The following is an 18,220-nucleotide window of genomic DNA, read 5'->3' as shown; positions in this document are numbered from 1 at the left end:
TGTTCTTTTGCAGACCATACTTTGCTTTGATAAAGTGTGCTCTGATTGAGTCTCGAGGTTCTCATACAGTCGTCTCCATAGAGATGGCTAGCCGTCAGCAGACGTATGAGAGCCATGAGACTCAATCACAACACAACTGAATCAGAACAAAGTGGGGCGTGCTAAAAGTGCTGACTGCAGATTGAGTCAGACAAAGTTAGGTCATAAGTAAATCCTATCCTGCTCAGATTCAATGTACAATGGAGGACTTCTTCCTACAAAGTTTGTGAAATAGTAATATCAGCAACATTGAAAACATCAAACGATTCTGCACCAAAGATTAACAAATTAACCCACATATTCAGTGCTAAAGGAAATATCTTTCAACAACACACAAACCAATAATATGAACTGCAGATGTTACCCCCTCTGGTGTAAAATTGCCCTCAAAGGAAAATCTTCTTCTACGAAAACCTGACAACAGAAATAAAGAATGATCACTTTGATGCTTCTTTTAATCCATCTGTGCTGAATATGCAAAGGTCTCTTGGGGAACTTCCTCTACATGTTCATAAACAATTAGTAAGTTCCTTTAAATTAATGCTTCTTTATCATGCAGTGACCTAGAAAAGTCCTATAATAAAATAAGACAGGCTCTGTCAGTCCCTATATCGCTCATAATATGGGCTCTTGACATATCCAACTGTGGATACCATCCCCAGTTTGGGAAATGGATTTTACCGGACATCACATCTTGATCACATTTTGACCTGCATCGTCTCTCTCTGTCGGCAGCTCAACTGTGTCGTGCAACTTGTTTTGGTTTCAAATACAAACAGCGGTTATCAGCAGTTATGGGACATGGGTGACAACCTTTGGTTTGCAATTGCAGTTTCTCCAACGTTACCAATTCCAACCTGTTTTGATGTTGGGGGCTGGAAGGAGCATGGAGTCGGGCTTCAGAGACCCCCTGTCCATGGTCCCAATAACAGCCGCTGTCCCACTTATGCCTTTTGGGGATCAAAATTTTGATCCAAAAGATAATTGGATGGTTTGCCACCCAAATCATTTTTGCGTAGCCAAAAGGAGATGTCGGGGTACAGAGGTCGACGTTCTTTGAGATTGACCTAGGCATCAAAATCAGTCAACAATTCTGATGAAGAAAATGTATCAGATTATTAAAATCCATTCCTGAATAGTCCATAGGACTTCCTTGATACCAGCGGCTATATGATGTCCTATAGACGCGGGGTACATACTTTAGACCTAAATACTTCTTACTTAAATAAAACCCGTTTCACAGCCATAAATATTAACTGAATTGTTTTTCAATCATATTAATACCACCTATGTACACTATTTAGAAGATTTCATATTTTATTGGACTTAACTTGACAGCATTTTATCATCAGCAGTAGTAACATTTGTTCACACAATTCACAATACATTACTTGATGAGCTCACCCTGAATAGGATGTGTGTGTCTCTTACTACAAAGTCCACTTTGTTGTAACTCCATCCATCCTTCCTTCACTCCATGGAGTGATGGATGATGAGCATACTCTAAGATCCTTCTCCACATGCGACCGAGCCCTGCTCTTAGTCCTTATTGCAGTGGAGAATGAATACTCACAGGGGTCAGTGGTATGAAAGGGAAACCATGTTGGAATGGCCTCTGCAGTTAGGTTCAGAAAACTCACGTGAGAGGTGGTGCCTGAAGTCCCTAACCGCCCCTAACCCTGCTGAAGGCCCTTCAAAGTCCTCTCACAGGTCCTCTCTGCCTCACCATTCAGGCCACTTGCTGCAACTGGGGCAAAGGAACCCACAGTCACTGTTTGACGAGGATCTCAGCTGGGGGAGCATGTCCATGACTCTGCATTGTATCCTTCTCCATAGCTCTGTTTTCTTCCTGGAGGCAGTGTATTTGTCGCCGACTTTGAGGATGGCTGCATCGTCCTTGATTAGAGGCTGTTGAGGTTGTTTAGGCGGTTGAATACGTCTGCAAGATCTGCTTATTTGGCTACACACTCGGTTGGAAAAACGTCTACGATGTCGGGTGTGTCTTCTCAGATCAGATCTGACATCTCACTGCGTGGCTCAAACAGCCGCTGCAGAACGTGACCACGAGAGAGCCATCCCACTTCAGTGTGATATAGCAGCGTGTCACGCCTAGCCTTCCTCTCCCGACAAAGTAGTCCCAACAAACGACTGCAGTGCCCTTGACTTTACAGAATGAACTGCGGCCCCAGCTGTGCTGAAACAGAGGGCAGGGACCGTGCCTTTGGACGCGAGCACCTGCCGATGCAGCATGCGGTACGAGCCGTTCCGTTTGGGTTGACCCCGGTTCCCGTCCATAACCCCCTGCCCTCGGCCCGTCCTCACCGCGGGTCATTCGTGTCAAGGACCACACATCTCTCCCAGCTCATTCCGGCATTCGTAAGGAAAGAATCCAGCAGTCTGATATTTCCTAACCCTCTGTCCTGTCAGCTGCCTCCATCAGAACAGAAAGTCCTCCAAAAGGTCCCCTCCCACGGAGAGCGAACCAAAACAATCACCTGAGCCTTTCCTCATCACGCTGTCGCTTGAGAATGGTCCTGCTTTCACTTTAGTAGCTCCCTCTGTCTAGAAATATGACTTATTGTGCAATAGAGCGTGGCGTTTTAGTTTAATGTGCCTTTGAGACACTAAAAAAAATAATATATTCTTTCCTTTCTGTGGAGTTGTGGCGAGGTTCACCTTCAGTGTTTTCTGGCGGGCGTATTCCTCTCTCTTTCAACTGGAGAATAAGTGAGTGTTGCCTTTACATCACGGGTCCTTTGTAATCAGATGCCACTATTGCTTGGCTGGCTTCACGGCTTTGTTTGCTAGAACCTGATGACAAATGGCGCATTAGGTTGTCCCATTGCTGTTTTCAATAAAATCCAACTCAATATTACTGTTGTCATATTTTTCTCAATTTACCTACTTTGGTCTTAGTGTCACTTGACAATATTGAATGACTCCTATATTTATCCATGCTCACCACTGTCGCCACCTGGCCTGCTGTCGGATAAGCCAAAAAGAGCAACTCAAAGACATGGTCATTGTGAAAAAGAGTTTTCCTTGACGCACAATGTTTTTGGTAAAAAGCATATTTTTACTTAAACAAACAATAGCACAACCGTCGAGTCAATTGCACAACTCAAGCCTCCCTCCAGTCTAGAACTCTTCACCTCTTAAGGAGCACCAGAATGAGTGTGGCTCAATTAGCCTATGAGCCACAGCTGCAGACTATTACGGCTAACAGCCAGACAGGAATATGTGCATCTTTTAAAACATGGATTTACACTGTGAAGATTCCATTCACATCTTCACAGTCATGGAGACTTGAGTGAGGTGAATGATTCATGATAGATTGACTTCAAGTATCACAATCATAATCATAATGAAGTTATATTGGTCAAAAGCTAGTGTATGAGAATAATGGACACAATAGAGTTGTTTAATTGGCCCAATGGCCTCCATCTATAGATATGCACTCTTGAATGATAAAGCACAATTTTATATTTTATAGGAAATCCTTTTGAGGACCCTGTTTTACTTTTCTATAGGAGGTCCTTCACACCAGCAGGATTATTGAACCAACTGGGAACTGGCTGGTTGGTTGAACCGGTTGACAACGGAAGGACAGTGAAATCCCTGAAAATCGTTTCTTGTTTTTCTGTCTGTATTTTTGACAAATGGTTCATATCTGCCCATCTTAAGTCCAAACTGTACCATGTGGACATTGAAGTGTTCTTCTGCTGTAGCCGACACATTTAGAACGGGGTCACCATAGCAGAACCTGAACAGTAGTCAGTGTAGCCAACGTTGCTCATCCATCACCCTGTGCCCTAAACCACTCGACAACATACTAAAATCATCTCATGTTGCAAACAGATTGGACGTTTTTAGTGATCAGAAAACGGTTTGTTATGTAGAAATGTTTTTTCAATATTAAACCTTGGTCACATAACAGGACGCGTTCCACGATCGCTGACTGGCCCAACTTTCCCGGCGGAGGTCATATATAGTGCCTAGAAAAAATCCTCTAATGCCACGCGTTTATAGATTCAATCACAACTACAACCGCTCACACAAAGTAACGGCGGTGTATCCTATTGTACATAGAGTTTTTTGATGTATGAATCCGCAGTGCACTTTAAGTGTATGTGATTTATATTTCAGTACTCGGTCGCCCCCGTGCTATTCAACTATGTACGGAGTGAAATGTTTTATGGCCGAAGGGTATAAACTAACTGTAAGGGAAATGCTGATGTGGAAGAAAGAGAGGAGGGGGTGGGGGGGGTTATCTCAGTACAGTTGAAGTATTGTTGTTACTCACACTACCATCCCAAGAGACTACATTTCACACAATGCACTTTTATAGCAGCTCAGAATAGATGCAAAACAACCCTGAGATGCAAAGCCAAAACATAGCTGTTCCCCGACCACCGACCACAAACAAAATGTGAATAGGCAGGATAAGGGCTTTAGCATATGGCCTCCTGACTGCAGAGACAGGAGCTCTCTTCCACCCAACCCTCCCTCACAGACTCCATCTTAACATTAGCCAGAATTTTTCATTATTTGCATATCTGTTTTTTCCCCTATATTGATGTAGCGCATCAATGTTGATTTGTTATAACAAAGATGTTTCACCCCTGGAAAGAAAACGGATTGGGCATCTAGAAGGGCGTAGAACACACACACACATAGAGCGCACACACGTAGAACACACACACAGGTAGAACACACACACACATAGAACACACACACACACACGTAGAACACACACACACGTACAGCACACACACGTGGAACACACACACATGTAAAGAACACACGCGTGGAACACACTCGTAGAACAACAAGCGTAGAACACAAACACGTGGAACACACACACACACGTGGAACACATACACACAGGTGGAACAAACACACGTGGAACACACAAAGCCTGGAGGGGGGGGGGGGGGGGGGGGGGGCATGGAGCCCTGGAGGGGAGAGACTACAAAGACAGGAGGGGAAGAGATGGAGAGGGAGGGGGGGGAGGGGAGGGGAGGAGGGGAAGAGGAAGAGGGGGGAGGGGAGGGGAGGAGGGGAAGAGGAAGAGGGGGGAGGGGAGGGGAGGAGGGGAAGAGGAAGAGGGGGGAGGGGAGGGGAGGAGGGGAGGGGAAGAGGAAGAGGGGGGAGGGGAGGGGAGGGGAGGAGGGGAAGAGGAAGAGGGGGGAGGGGAGGGGAGGGGAGGGGAGGGGAGGAGGGGAAGAGGAAGAGGGGGGAGGGGAGGGGAGGAGGGGAAGAGGAAGAGGGGGGAGGGGAGGGGAGGAGGGGAAGAGGAAGAGGGGGGAGGGGAGGGGAGGAGGGGAAGAGGAAGAGGGGGGAGGGGAGGGGAGGGGAGGAGGGGAAGAGGAAGAGGGGGGAGGGGAGGGGAGGAGGGGAAGAGGAAGAGGGGGGAGGGGAGGGGAGGAGGGGAAGAGGAAGAGGGGGGAGGGGAGGGGAGGAGGGGAAGAGGAAGAGGGGGGAGGGGAGGGGAGGAGGGGAGGGGAAGAGGAAGAGGGGGGAGGGGAGGGGAGGGGAGGGGAGGAGGGGAAGAGGAAGAGGGGGGAGGGGAGGGGAGGAGGGGAAGAGGAAGAGGGGGGAGGGGAGGGGAGGAGGGGAGGGGAAGAGGAAGAGGGGGGAGGGGAGGGGAGGAGGGGAAGAGGAAGAGGGGGGAGGGGAGGGGAGGAGGGGAAGAGGAAGAGGGGGGAGGGGAGGGGAGGAGGGGAAGAGGGTGCTGCTTGCTGATGGGCGCAAGCAGCACCCATCAGCTTTAAAATAGCCTAAACTTTATGCTCTCTGTGTATAGATCAGGCTCCAGGACAACCGTCTGACAGCCTGCATGACGATAAGCAGAAATGGTCCACCCCCCCCCCCCCCGTCTGATGACAAACCTTAAGCAATATATTTTCTGCGGGAAACCCTGTTGTCATTAAATATAAATAGACTTCTTTATAATCCAGTGGAAAACATACAGAGCATAGAGAGCATAACACAATCAAAAACTGAGTAGATTGAATATCGGCCTATACTTTGTTTAATAAAAGGCATCTTGTGAAGGATAGAGATGCCTTTCTTCATTCATATATTTATTTATTTCACAGTTGCGCTAAACACAATGTGTATGTTATTGTAACAGACAGGGCTTTCTGTTCTTCCAGATCTCTCAGATGTGATGCATTGAGCTGAAGCCAGAGGAGCAAAGAGCAGCAGAAGGGCTTACAGAGCCGCCCTGCTCCACTGCTCTGCATCCCCCTCAGACTCAGAGTGCCTGAGTGTGTACCCCACCCTGGCTCCCAGAGTGCCTGCTAACCAACATGGAATCCATTTGAGTTATTCTGCATGTGATCGGAGCTGTAACGACAGATGCGGTTTTAAACAAGGGGCCGAGCTGGGGTTGGTCTGTTGTCACGGTGATGCCTCCTCTCCCTGGGGTCCGTCCACCCCTCGATGCACCCTCACATCTCTGATACGGGGAGGGGCTGCCAGCGGGCCTCTGCATATTCATGAGTTATAATGAGGATCTGAAGTGCTGCAGGTGAGGTGTAGAGCAAGAGAGAAATGTAGACAACAATGATGGGATGAACTTCTGGGGATTCTCTGGTGTAAAGGATCTCAGCCCACTGGCTGTTCCTTCTTTTGAGCCTGGCTGGAGTGTTTGAGAAAAAGATAAGGAAAAAGAAAGTAAAGTAAAGAGTCACCGACCTGCAGGTTGCCTTTTATGCTGTCGAGCTCCTTTGATGTCTTCGAGAGCTGCTGCAGGATGCCGCTCCGTTCAATGAACACCTCCTTCAGCTTCTTCTGCAGCCCCTCATAGCCTTGTCTGGGAACAGAGACAGGGGGGGAGAGTTACGGGAGATTTAGAGACCAATCCAACGTCAGCTCAGTGTCCAGGAGAGAAATCACTCTTTATTGGCACCTTGGCAGAATGAGGTTTGTTAAAATGGATTAAAAGGTGGAGATGTGGGGGCTCGAGGGACGAGGATGGAGGAAAATGAATATCTGCTAAACAGTCCTTGAGTTGAAAGATTAAACACCTGCATCGCCCTTAAATGGGCCAATCAAAAGGCTGCAGAGATGAGGTACTCTGGAACCAAGGACTGCTGCGACCCTTTCACTTGAATATTCATACCACTCAATTATGCCATTATTGCATTTTGACCCGTCAATATAAGGTGAGAATATATTACGCTCTAGTATTTTTATTTGAAAGCTTTAGTTGGAGTATTTCCAATGTTCTGTAGCTGCTCTGATGGCCACTAGCTCCACCTCTCCTCAAACCATCTCACCAGTTCACATTTCCCTCCTCTCTGCAGAGGTCCGATCAGTGCGGGCTGGGGTGTAGGTTCATGACGAACCAGGAGCATCGTCGTCTAATTAAAACAAGCGATGGCAGCACCATCGTGTAGCACTGTATGTCATCTTCTAAATAGACGGAATAACTGCGTAGAAAGATTACAGAGATCTGCAAAGAAAGCTTTTCTAAGAGAATATGTGTTTGCTTCCCTTACAACCAGATTCGACATGAGCCAAAAGAGTGGTTCCCTATAGTATTTACTCTACTCTAACTCTATAGCCTCTACTATACTATAACTCTGTACTCTAACTCTATAGCCTCTACTATACTATAACTCTATACTCTAACTCTATAGGCTCTACTATACTATAACTCTATACTCTAACTCTATAGCCTCTACTATACTATAACTCTATACTCTAACTCTATAGCCTCTACTATACTATAACTCTATACTCTAACTCTATAGCCTCTACTATACTATAACTCTATACTCTAACTCTATAGCCTCTACTATACTATAACTCTATACTCTAACTCTATAGCCTCTACTATACTATAACTCTATACTCTAACTCTATAGCCTCTACTATACTATAACTCTATACTCTAACTCTATAGCCTCTCTTCTCCAGTAACGCTCATTTGCAGAACACGGTTCGTTCCGTTGTGAGAGAGAACACCAGGAAACGAGGTTCAGAAACCTGTGGTTAACGCATAACTATTAACACAGAGCCAGAGCTCTGCACGGCCGACAGGGAATGACTGACCTTATAGAGCGCTGGAGCGCCCCACACTATCACTGTGTCAGAGACAGTGAGGCTCCGACCCGGTTCATTATCCCTGCACTGTTCCCTATATGATGCTCAACTTCCAAGGGACCCCATTAGATTCCAACATGAAGAATGAATCTGGTTCCAGCATTCCCACTATGACTCAAATCACATCCCAAACAAAGGCACCTCTCCGTCTCGCGTTCCACTTGAAGCTCTGAGACGCGTGCGGCGGGAGCCATGTGGCTCCCAGGATGCACCTGGCTTTGATGCTGCGGAGTAAACATGCCAGTAATGATCAAGAGGCAATCGAAGGCAGAAATACATCTTAAAAAAAGTATGGATGAGGAAATGATAGCAATGAATAAGCCTCTGTGCTCGGTGGGGGGGCTTGTCAAAAACCAAAACAGACTTTGTTTCCCCACAGCTAATTAGGAATAGTTTCATTGAAAATAATCCCAAAACAAAATCAGTCACTCAATTTTGATACCAGACTCACTTTCTGCATCCAGCCTCCGCCCAAAGCCCCCGTCCGCGTCAGGGCCGACACTAAATTATCTTGCATTCTGGTTTCCAAAATAGACTCGTCCTATCAGAAGAGTTGAAGGAATACCCCTGCTGTGCTTTGCTCCTCATAATCAATGTGATCATATTTATTTTTTTGGGTCACGCTATTAATTTGATCCAGAATTTGCTCTAAAGTACGTCCTCTGCTACAATTCAAATCAGAAGGAAATTGAGAGAGGAGAAGAGCCTTCGCTATGTTGGGTTCAGCCTGCCTGATTCTCTCTGTCAAACAAACAAATGTTCTCTTTCCATAGATTGTAAATCTGTGAGCCACAACCTGGACTCTGCATCCTTCACAGTCTGCACATCGCGGCACGGATCAGCACTGCAACAAATAAATCAGCACCAAAAACCAGCACTAGGGATTGAATGAATAACACATAAAACAGCATATTGAGGACACAGGCCATATGGCGCTGGAGAGACATGGAGGATCACACATGAAGGCCGAGGGAGGTACGGCGTACTCCGTGGGTTCATGCATTAGTCAACGTTACAGACCTTTCTCTAGGCGGGCCTGAATTAGCTTTAGAATTCATGGCCCACTGACACGAAAACAGCTTCATCAAGGGACTTGGACACATAAAGATGGTTTGGTTTGTACTTAAAAGTGAATCTCGTGTTTCAGCTTGAATTTCAACTAAAACTAAACTAAAAAGAATGAACTGGGATGAGTGTTCTAGGAAGGAGGGGGACACACATCCAGGGTTCCACCAGTCATAGTTCGGAGCGGAGGAGAAGGTTCCCAGAAGGATTGGCGGAGGGAAAACATTTGACATCAGTTGTTTTCCAACTGAGGGTTTTATTTTAGCTACAGTAAAACCTTGGTATAGATGTTATGGTCTCGCTGGCTCTTTGAAGCATGTCTCTGTTGAAATGGTCCCCGCTCCACCACCACCACGAACACACAGACCGTAACCAGCAGTGATCAGATGATGGGAGGTGTCAGCGGGCGTTTATTAGTTATTATTAGAAAGCCTCTGTGCCTCTTTAGCCCCAGAGCAAGACGTCATTTATGGATCTGAATCCTGGGGACAAACACGCCTCTGGCCTTGGAGTTATATTGGCCCTCTGAGCTCTATAAAACAGACCACAGAGTAATAGAGAAGAGCTGAGGCGAAGTAGTAGAGGGTGGAGGTGGTGGTGGTGTTGGTGGGGCTGGGGAGGTTGGGGAGCATCAAAGCCATCCACTAAGAAATGGAAGCGAAGGTGAGGCTATGGCACTCTGCCTCTCTTCTCGTCGAGAGCTGCCAGAACCTCTGATTCACTGTTGGAAGGGCTGTTCTGGAGGAAGTGGAGTGGTGAACTGAACTAGAACTGGTGCAGATAGTCTGGTGTTAACTACCTAGCCACCAGAACCAGTGGGACTGGTGCAGATCGTCTGGTGTTAACTACCTCACCACCAGAACCAGTGGGACTGCTGCAGATCGTCTGGTGTTAACTACCTCACCACCAGAACCAGTGGGACTGGTGCAGATCGTCTGGTGTTAACTACCTCACCACCAGAACCAGTGGGACTGGTGCAGATCGTCTGGTGTTAAGTACCTCACCACCAGAACCAGTGGGACTGGTGCAGATCGTCTGGTGTTAACTACCTCACCACCAGAACCAGTGGGACTGCTGCAGATCGTCTGGTGTTAACTACTTCACCACCAGAACCAGTGGGACTAGTGCAGATCGTCTGGTGTTAACTACCTCACCACCAGAACCAGTGGGACTGCTGCAGATCGTCTGGTGTTAACTACCTCACCACCAGAACCAGTGGGACTGCTGCAGATCGTCTGGTGTTAACTACCTCACCACCAGAACCAGTGGGACTGGTGCAGATCGTCTGGTGTTAACTACCTCACCACCAGAACCAGTGGGACTGGTGCGGATCGTCTGGTGTTAACCCCTTCAACACCAGAACAACCGGGACTGCTGCAGATAGTCTGGTGATGGCGACCTCACCACCAGAACCAGTGGGACTGGTGGTGTAAGGGGCAGGTAATGTGTGGTCACTTCCCTCCATGTGGAAGGTCAGGACATTTATCAGTTGGATCATTTATTAGACCCAGTATCCAAAGCAATGTAGAGAATTAACATTTACGGCATTAAGTGTTTTTATTTGTACTTCTATCCAAACGTTTTTTTGCTACAACACGACACGAGTAAGGGGAAACTAAGTGATAACCTTTGTACAATCCCAAGGCTGCAACAACAAAGTAAATACCGAGACATTCTCTGTTATAGAATCAGCATTTGGCAGAAAGGCTGAACAATTAGTTTGTACTTGTTTGTAAAAACAACATTTTCCAACAAAAACATGGTAATGTGCAGCTTATGCAGTGTGAATCTCTTTTCACTCCTCTCTAAAGAGCCATCATTTTGTCAATACTTATACACAATCGGCGAACAACAAAGCACCCTGTCCTGCACTAAACAACAGCCTCCCTCAGATGTAATTCAACAGAATAAGTCATGTTCCCATGATGTAACATTAGAATCTCTGTTAAGAAGCATCCCCTGCTAGTGCAGCAGTAAAGAGCAGGTGGAAGGCTGCATAGTGGTGCAACGCACATGACATAAGAATAGATAATACAGATGATAATAAAGTGTGTTTGATTATACTCTTTTAGGATTTCCTGAATCCCTTCTGGTCATAAATGCATCATGTTCCTGACTGTAGGTGGGCCTTTATCACTGGATATTATTAAACAAAAATGAAGTCGTTTGTGCATACCCTACCAGCAGACTGAAGCGTGGAAACGTGTGTATCAGCCATTGTATATATTACGATCAGATATTAGTTTATGTGGCATTTCCAATTTCAGGGTTAATTAATTATGCCATTAGGAGGGGTCCAATTGTTTTAATAAGGCGGAAGGCCCAAGGCTTGTCAGAAATTAATATATTCCTCTCACAGAGCATGACCACCACGGACACCTGCTATGAAAATCAATCCGTCATGTTTACAAAGTGCTGTCTTGTACAAACATCAGACGCCCCAGGAAAAATAATTGCCCACGTGTCAACCTGATAAGTGACCCCAGATCCCCTTGATGGTTCTGAGGGGGGCCTGATGAGAGAGAGGGCGATGAGGCGGCTCGTTCGTCAGACGCAGGTCAGGACGGCCTGCGCGCCCCCCAGCTAGGGGACGTCCAGAACTCCAGAACATTCTCATGCTGATACTCCTTCAAACAATGCTGTTATACGTGTTAGGAAGTATTTACAAGGTGCATGTTCAGTCGATTGTGACATCAAATATAAACATTATATGTATTAGGTTCATTCATTGATATAAAAACACATATTTAGATATAGGAAGAAGAGGAATCATGGATTGGTGCAATAAACAGACGATGAAGGTAGAGGAAGATGAATAGTTTCCTTGCGTAGCGACTAAACTCATAATTGGTCCGTCTTAGTGATAGATTCTATGAAATCACAATCCTCCCGCTTTCACACACCGTGCTCACTGAGCCCCTGTAATTTACTCATCACTTAAATTATGTAATTCCCCACCAAGGAGGTTTAAGGCATTGAAATAGAAATACTTAGCATATTAGATGAATTATTCAATACAAACTTAAAGGCTTTTTCATGCATAAGTAGTTTGGGAATTATTTTCACTCAACATTCTACGCTCCTTCCCGATTTCAGATAGATTCTGTGAATATATTTCTTCCTTCTTTTACGGATAAAAAGATAAATGTAGATGGATAAGCAGATGGAAACACATATATAGAGAGATAGATAGATCTAAGATAGGTATATAGATATTTTAAAGTGCTGGGGTCATGGTTGTGAACAACATTTGACTCATGAAGAAAAGCCCAAGGCACCAATCATTTATTTATAGAGTCTTTCCTATTTCCTGTGTTTATTTTCATACATACTTTCTTTTCCCTATATCGTCTGAAAACATCACTGACAATGGAAACAATCAAACAAACCATCTTTCTAGGGAAGTCTTTGTGTCTCCCGCAGCACCCAGTGACTCCTCTATTCGGTTTATCTTAATATGCGGACGTATATCACACAGATTCTGCCTTAAAGAACCCATCTGGGGAATCTGCTGCCGCTGCCAGGTCCAATGAGGCCCGGGATGAAGCGAGGATCTGATGCCATTCCGCCCATCTCTGCTGTCAGAGCTGCAGAGGGCTGTGCGGGTAAATCATTGGCCACTTTTTGTCTCTTTCCTTTCAAAGAGCCCACGCTGCTCAGCCCGACGGACGTTCGTACGCAGCACAGAGCCGCTCTCTGGGCTCCAGATGCTCATCTCCGCCGCTGAAAGCTTCTCCTGGCGACATCTCATCCACTTTCGCCACCGATGTCACGTTGCAAAACAAACCAGCGCAGCCATAAATCCTCTGCTTTTATAGGAGCGCTGGTTTGTGCTGCGGTTTGTTATTGCAGTGTGGTGGACTCAGAACAGGCTAGCCGTGTGAGAACAGTATACAGCCTGGAGAGTGGGCCTGCTATACGCGGACCTACATAAAAAGAGGAGATTGCGGTGATGAAAGACAACATGGAGCGGCCAAGGACACATCAAAAAAGACAATTTCAATTTGAGGTGGCGAAATAAAAGATGATGTGTGTTTGGAGCATCCATTCACTGCAGAGGACGTGGTGGTGAGGGGGGGGGGCATGCGGGGGGGGGGGGGGCATGCACTCTGACGTCATGTGGCTCGCTAGTAGGACGGGATAAACACCAGCATATCAAAGCATTCTATCATTCAAAGAGAAAGAATGGTTTCTACTTTTCTACGACTACAGGTTCATAGTCGGTAGACACAGAATGGTAATAACTCCTCCATTTGTTTTCAGTGGAAGAGGGGAAGGAGGTAGTGAGAGAGCTTTGATGCTCTTATTTAATGCCCTCTGTACTATGAAGAGTCTGTAGCACAGGGCTGGGCCGTGTAGCCCCTCTCTCCGCTGGGGGTCCTGTCTCTGGGGGTCAGGCCCCGCCCCCCAGCCCTTCACCGCTAACTAAGAGGTCTGAAATTGGCAATAAGCAGGTAGACGGCGCCGTCCACATCAGGCCTGCTCAGCTGACCGGTGTTGAGCGGCCCTGAGGGCAGGAGGGGGCGGGGGGCCGGGGGGGGGGGGCGAAGGGAGCGTTTCTGATAGGATGACGGATGGGAACTCGGCTTGCTGCTGGTGTACCACTCGCATTTCACCGAATAAACCACTGGCAGCCAGATTGTCAATTTGGAGCTGGCCAGAGCCTGTTTAGACCTATGGTTCCAGACCAGTCAAGAGGACAGTTGGGGCCCAGTGCCTGGACCGGGGTCAGGGATCGCTTGTCGTGTGTTTACCGATCCCGATCTGCCTCTTCACCTGCTCCTTGATCTCTCAGAACTCTCTACATATTGACTGTTACCATACCAAACACAAACTGTATTCAAATGATTTCCTGTTCTAACCCTAACACATATTTCACTACATTACAGTTCAATATAGATCAATGTCCATATCTAAGGATGGAATAGTGATTCTTCATCAACCACGTTGCCCTGTCTGAGTAGTCCAGCTATGACAGCGTAGAGAACGCTCCTCTGAATCAGAAGACTTCAGTCAGGGCTGCATGCTGCAGCCTCCCCACCAACACAACGCTCACATCCGCTCGAAAACTCTTTGAAATGGCCCAGTGATCTAAAATGCAAAAACGTTCATTCGATGAACTTCTGCTTCAGCTCTTGGAGGACGATTCGATTTCAGCTCATCATGCATTCATTCCACATAGACTAGTTATTGGTGAATATTAATGATCTAAAATAATTTAAAATTGTAGCCGAACAGGCATTTTATTCTAAATCTATATTTATTCCTTTAAGGACTGAGAGCACCGTGAGAAATTGAAATAAATCTGTTTTTGTGCAATTCTAGCTGTTACAAAGTCAGTCACACACACACACACACACACACACACACACACACACACACACACACACACACACACACACACACACACACACACACACACACACACACACACACACACACAATAATTAAACTGTATATCTAGCTGTAGTTTCCATTTCCTCTAGTTTGGACTGCATTTGTTGAGTCAAAATGTCACTCATGGACTATAATTTCCTATTGCACTATCATGACCCTGCAAAAACTTGTTCTCACATCGTTCCTGCAATATTCATTTCAATAAGCGTTTGTCTGGGTCCGGTCCATAAGTGTAAATTATATATATGGACTGCATCTGAAACGCACTCAAAGGGAAGTATTCAAGATTCTGTTTCTCAAACCTTGAACTATAATCAAGAGCAAATCGCCCTCCTTTTCCTATCTACTCTAATGGTGATGTACTCAAGTGGATGTCTTTTTGATCTGATCCATCATCACAACACATTTTAAAAACACTTTCCAAACTGCTCTCAAAGTGCCATACCATTTTTGATAACACACTGCGTCTCTCCAGGATGTGTCTCCAATCATAAAAGAAAACACTTTTTTGTTATCCATTTCTTACTCGACAAACGTTGTATATCTGAATTGTTCCTCACAACACTCAATAAGCCATGTTCAAGTATCATGGCCTCAGGCCCTCACACAGGGCTGACCTGACGCTGTGTGTGAGGTCACTGATACACACTGACCTGACGCTGTGTGTGAGGTCGCTGATACACACTGACCTGACGCGGTGTGTGAGGTCACTGATATCAGTGACCTGATCCTGACTCACACACAGCGTCAGGTCAGTGTGTATCAGTGACCTCACACACAGCGTCAGGTCAGTGTGTATCAGCGACCTCACACACAGCGTCAGGTCAGTGTGTATCAGTGACCTCACACACAGCATACACACTGCATGCAGTGTGTATCACTGGAGCACGCTGAAAGGCGTATCAACCGGCGTATGGACCGATGCCCAGGAGTATCAAGCTCAGTCAGCGATGCATCAGCGTGTATCAGCGTGTAACAGCACGTATCAGCGTGTAACAGCACGTATCAGCACGTATCAGCGTGTAACAGCACGTATCAGCGTGTAACAGCACGTATCAGCGTGTATCAGCACGTATCAGCGTGTAACAGCGTGTAACAGCGTGTAACAGCGTGTAACAGCGTGTATCAGCGTGTAACAGCACGTATCAGCGTGTAACAGCACGTATCAGCGTGTAACAGCACGTATCAGCGTGTAACAGCGTGTATCAGCGTGTAACAGCACGTATCAGCGTGTAACAGCGTGTAACAGCGTGTAACAGCGTGTATCAGCGTGTATCAGCGTGCAACAGCACAACCTTTATCAGCGCATCGGGGCGTCACTGAGAGGTGCCGTTCTGGAGACACTTGATGTAAAGAAGAAACATATGCAGAGAACACGAGCCATGGAAGGTGGCGTGATCCTGACTGAACGGAAACGAGGAAAGGCTCTGCACCATAGGGGCCATGATAGGAGCTAGGAGGGAGGAGCTAGGAGCTAGGAGGGAGGAGCTAGGAGCTAGGAGCTAGGAGGCAGAGCCCAGTATCAATAACAAGATGCTACTACTATCCCAACCATCTCAAACCAAAGTGTTACGCTCACAGATCTGAATGTTTCATTGGTGACTTTCTGTTAAGAGTGTAAATATACAAGGTTTTATGCAGGGTCATTTCTTCAGTACGACGAGCCGCTAGGAATAAAGTGGGTGAACCTGGTACCACCACCCCACTGACCGTCGCCCCCTTGGACAGTTTTTGCAGACGAGCCTTTTGAGTGTAATGCCATGGTAACGGCGGCACTGTGTATCAAGTCCAGTTGGTCTCTGAATACCAACGAGGCTGGAGCCACCGTATGGGCGCCATGAAGACACAAGACTGCAGAACAGCTTCTAGAGGCTGGTCCAGCTACTGTCTCTGTAGAAACATTCATTCATTTACCTAATCCACCACCTTGCCCATCAGACCAGTAGCTTAGTACGGACATTAAGGACATTAGACTGTATAATCACAGAGGTGTGGATGAACCCTTATAATCCAACTGACAAGTTGATTCCTTTGGGATTTAAAATCGAACTAATTCACCTACCTACTGTAGACTGTACTTGTTTTGAAGTGAATCTTGCTATTTGAATTGATGTTGTCGTTGTCTTTGCACAGGGCTCATTGTAAGTCTGCATTGAGTTGTTCAGATAAAAGGTTATAGGGCGGTATCACAGAGGAGCAAAACGTTTGTTCCTGTGCCTGCCAGCAATTTATTAAGCCGTTATTTAACCAGGTAAAAGTCTCATTGATGTCATTGATCAAATTAAGTATATTGATAAGCATTTAATTAATTGATACTGTACAAAAACATGACATCATACATTGTAGGATAGACAATAGATTTGTATCTACAGAAATGTTTTCTTCATATTAATGCATCATTATTAAACATTGTTTTCGGTCGATCAGCCCATCACCGCGGCCATAGGAGGAGGCTGAGGAGGGATCTCCCTGATCAATACCAGTGACCCCCCCTGGCCAGTCGGCACGTCGCATCCCCAATACAAACCAGCGGCACCAGTCACGGTAATGGGCTGTAACACGTCTACTGGGACGCTGCACTGCTCCTCTCTGTAGTAATCCACCTGACATATGCTTGATGAGCCCGATTCCTCTTCCTAAATTGAACAGCTGAAGGACAAACTGCAAGTTGGCCACAATTGCACCACTCATAAATGTCACCTCATCTGCATATTTTAATTTGAGTCCAGACCAAAAATAGCCCCACGACCAGGCTGTCCGAAATAAATAAAGAATGCAAGAAAATATGGCAAACATCCTCTTCTGACCCCCGCCCACCGCCCCAGTTTTAATTATCTGGTCATTACTGAAATATTTATTCTAATTACCTGAATTCAATAAACATTATGGTAATGTGGGGTGATGCAGATTCTTACATGCAGCTGGGGGCCTCAGAGACGGGCTGCCAGATGGAGAGCTCAGGTTGTTGTGGTCTGGCCACTATTATGCAGTCATGAACCATTTAGAGCTACCGCTACAGTAGTGGCTGCCCAGCCGCCCCCCTCCCCAGGGGTTCAGGACTAGCCCCCCCCTCCCCCTCGGTGGGTCAGGTCTGAACTCCAACATTAAACATGGCCGCCGTATAGACGTGGATAGGTTCTGCTGTGGTACCCTGGCCCAATGTCAGTGCGTTACGCCTTGTTCATCCTTCTCTAATATATGTACAGCTATTTCTCTGTAATATATATGATCCATTTCACTCAGGGTGACGCTGTGTTCACTGTAGCTTCTCATCCTTGCAGCTGGTAACCAAGGCGATACGAAGAGGCTTTTTCCTCTCAAAGTCCACATCACAACCCCCTCCACTGTCTGTTGATGTAGCCATCAAAGCTGGAGCGCGGCCCGCGCCTTCCTCCTCCTCCTTTCCCCTTGGAGCCCGCGTCCCCATCGCCTCCTGACCTTTACACTACCCGCGGCACACGCTGCGCCCCTGCCCCTGCCCCTGCCCCTGCCCCTGCCCCTGCCCCTGCCCCTGCCCCTGCCCCTGCGCTGGGCTTGTGTTTTCTTTATTGCGGTCTTGGAGGAGCTCTGCGATGGTGGGCGGGATGTGAAACAACGACCACAG

The 18,220-nt window shown here is 46.7% G+C and overlaps 1 protein-coding gene across 2 annotated transcripts in view; it reads right to left on the bottom strand.

Moving 5' to 3' along the window:
- Positions 1 to 18,220, bottom strand: part of luzp2 (leucine zipper protein 2) — a 113,883-nt gene that overhangs the window by 55,369 nt on the left and 40,294 nt on the right. For both annotated transcript variants that reach the window (XM_060071287.1, XM_060071286.1), the window contains exon 2: positions 6,742 to 6,859. In XM_060071287.1, the coding sequence (XP_059927270.1) occupies positions 6,742 to 6,859 (118 nt within the window). The remainder of the gene's footprint in view (positions 1 to 6,741; positions 6,860 to 18,220) is intronic.

This window comes from Gadus macrocephalus, chromosome 14 (genome assembly GCF_031168955.1).
Source record: "Gadus macrocephalus chromosome 14, ASM3116895v1".
NCBI classification, from domain to species: Eukaryota; Metazoa; Chordata; class Actinopteri; order Gadiformes; family Gadidae; genus Gadus; species Gadus macrocephalus.
The sequence above is the reverse complement of the archived record's forward strand: the minus strand, read 5'-3'. Positions and strand labels throughout refer to the sequence as shown.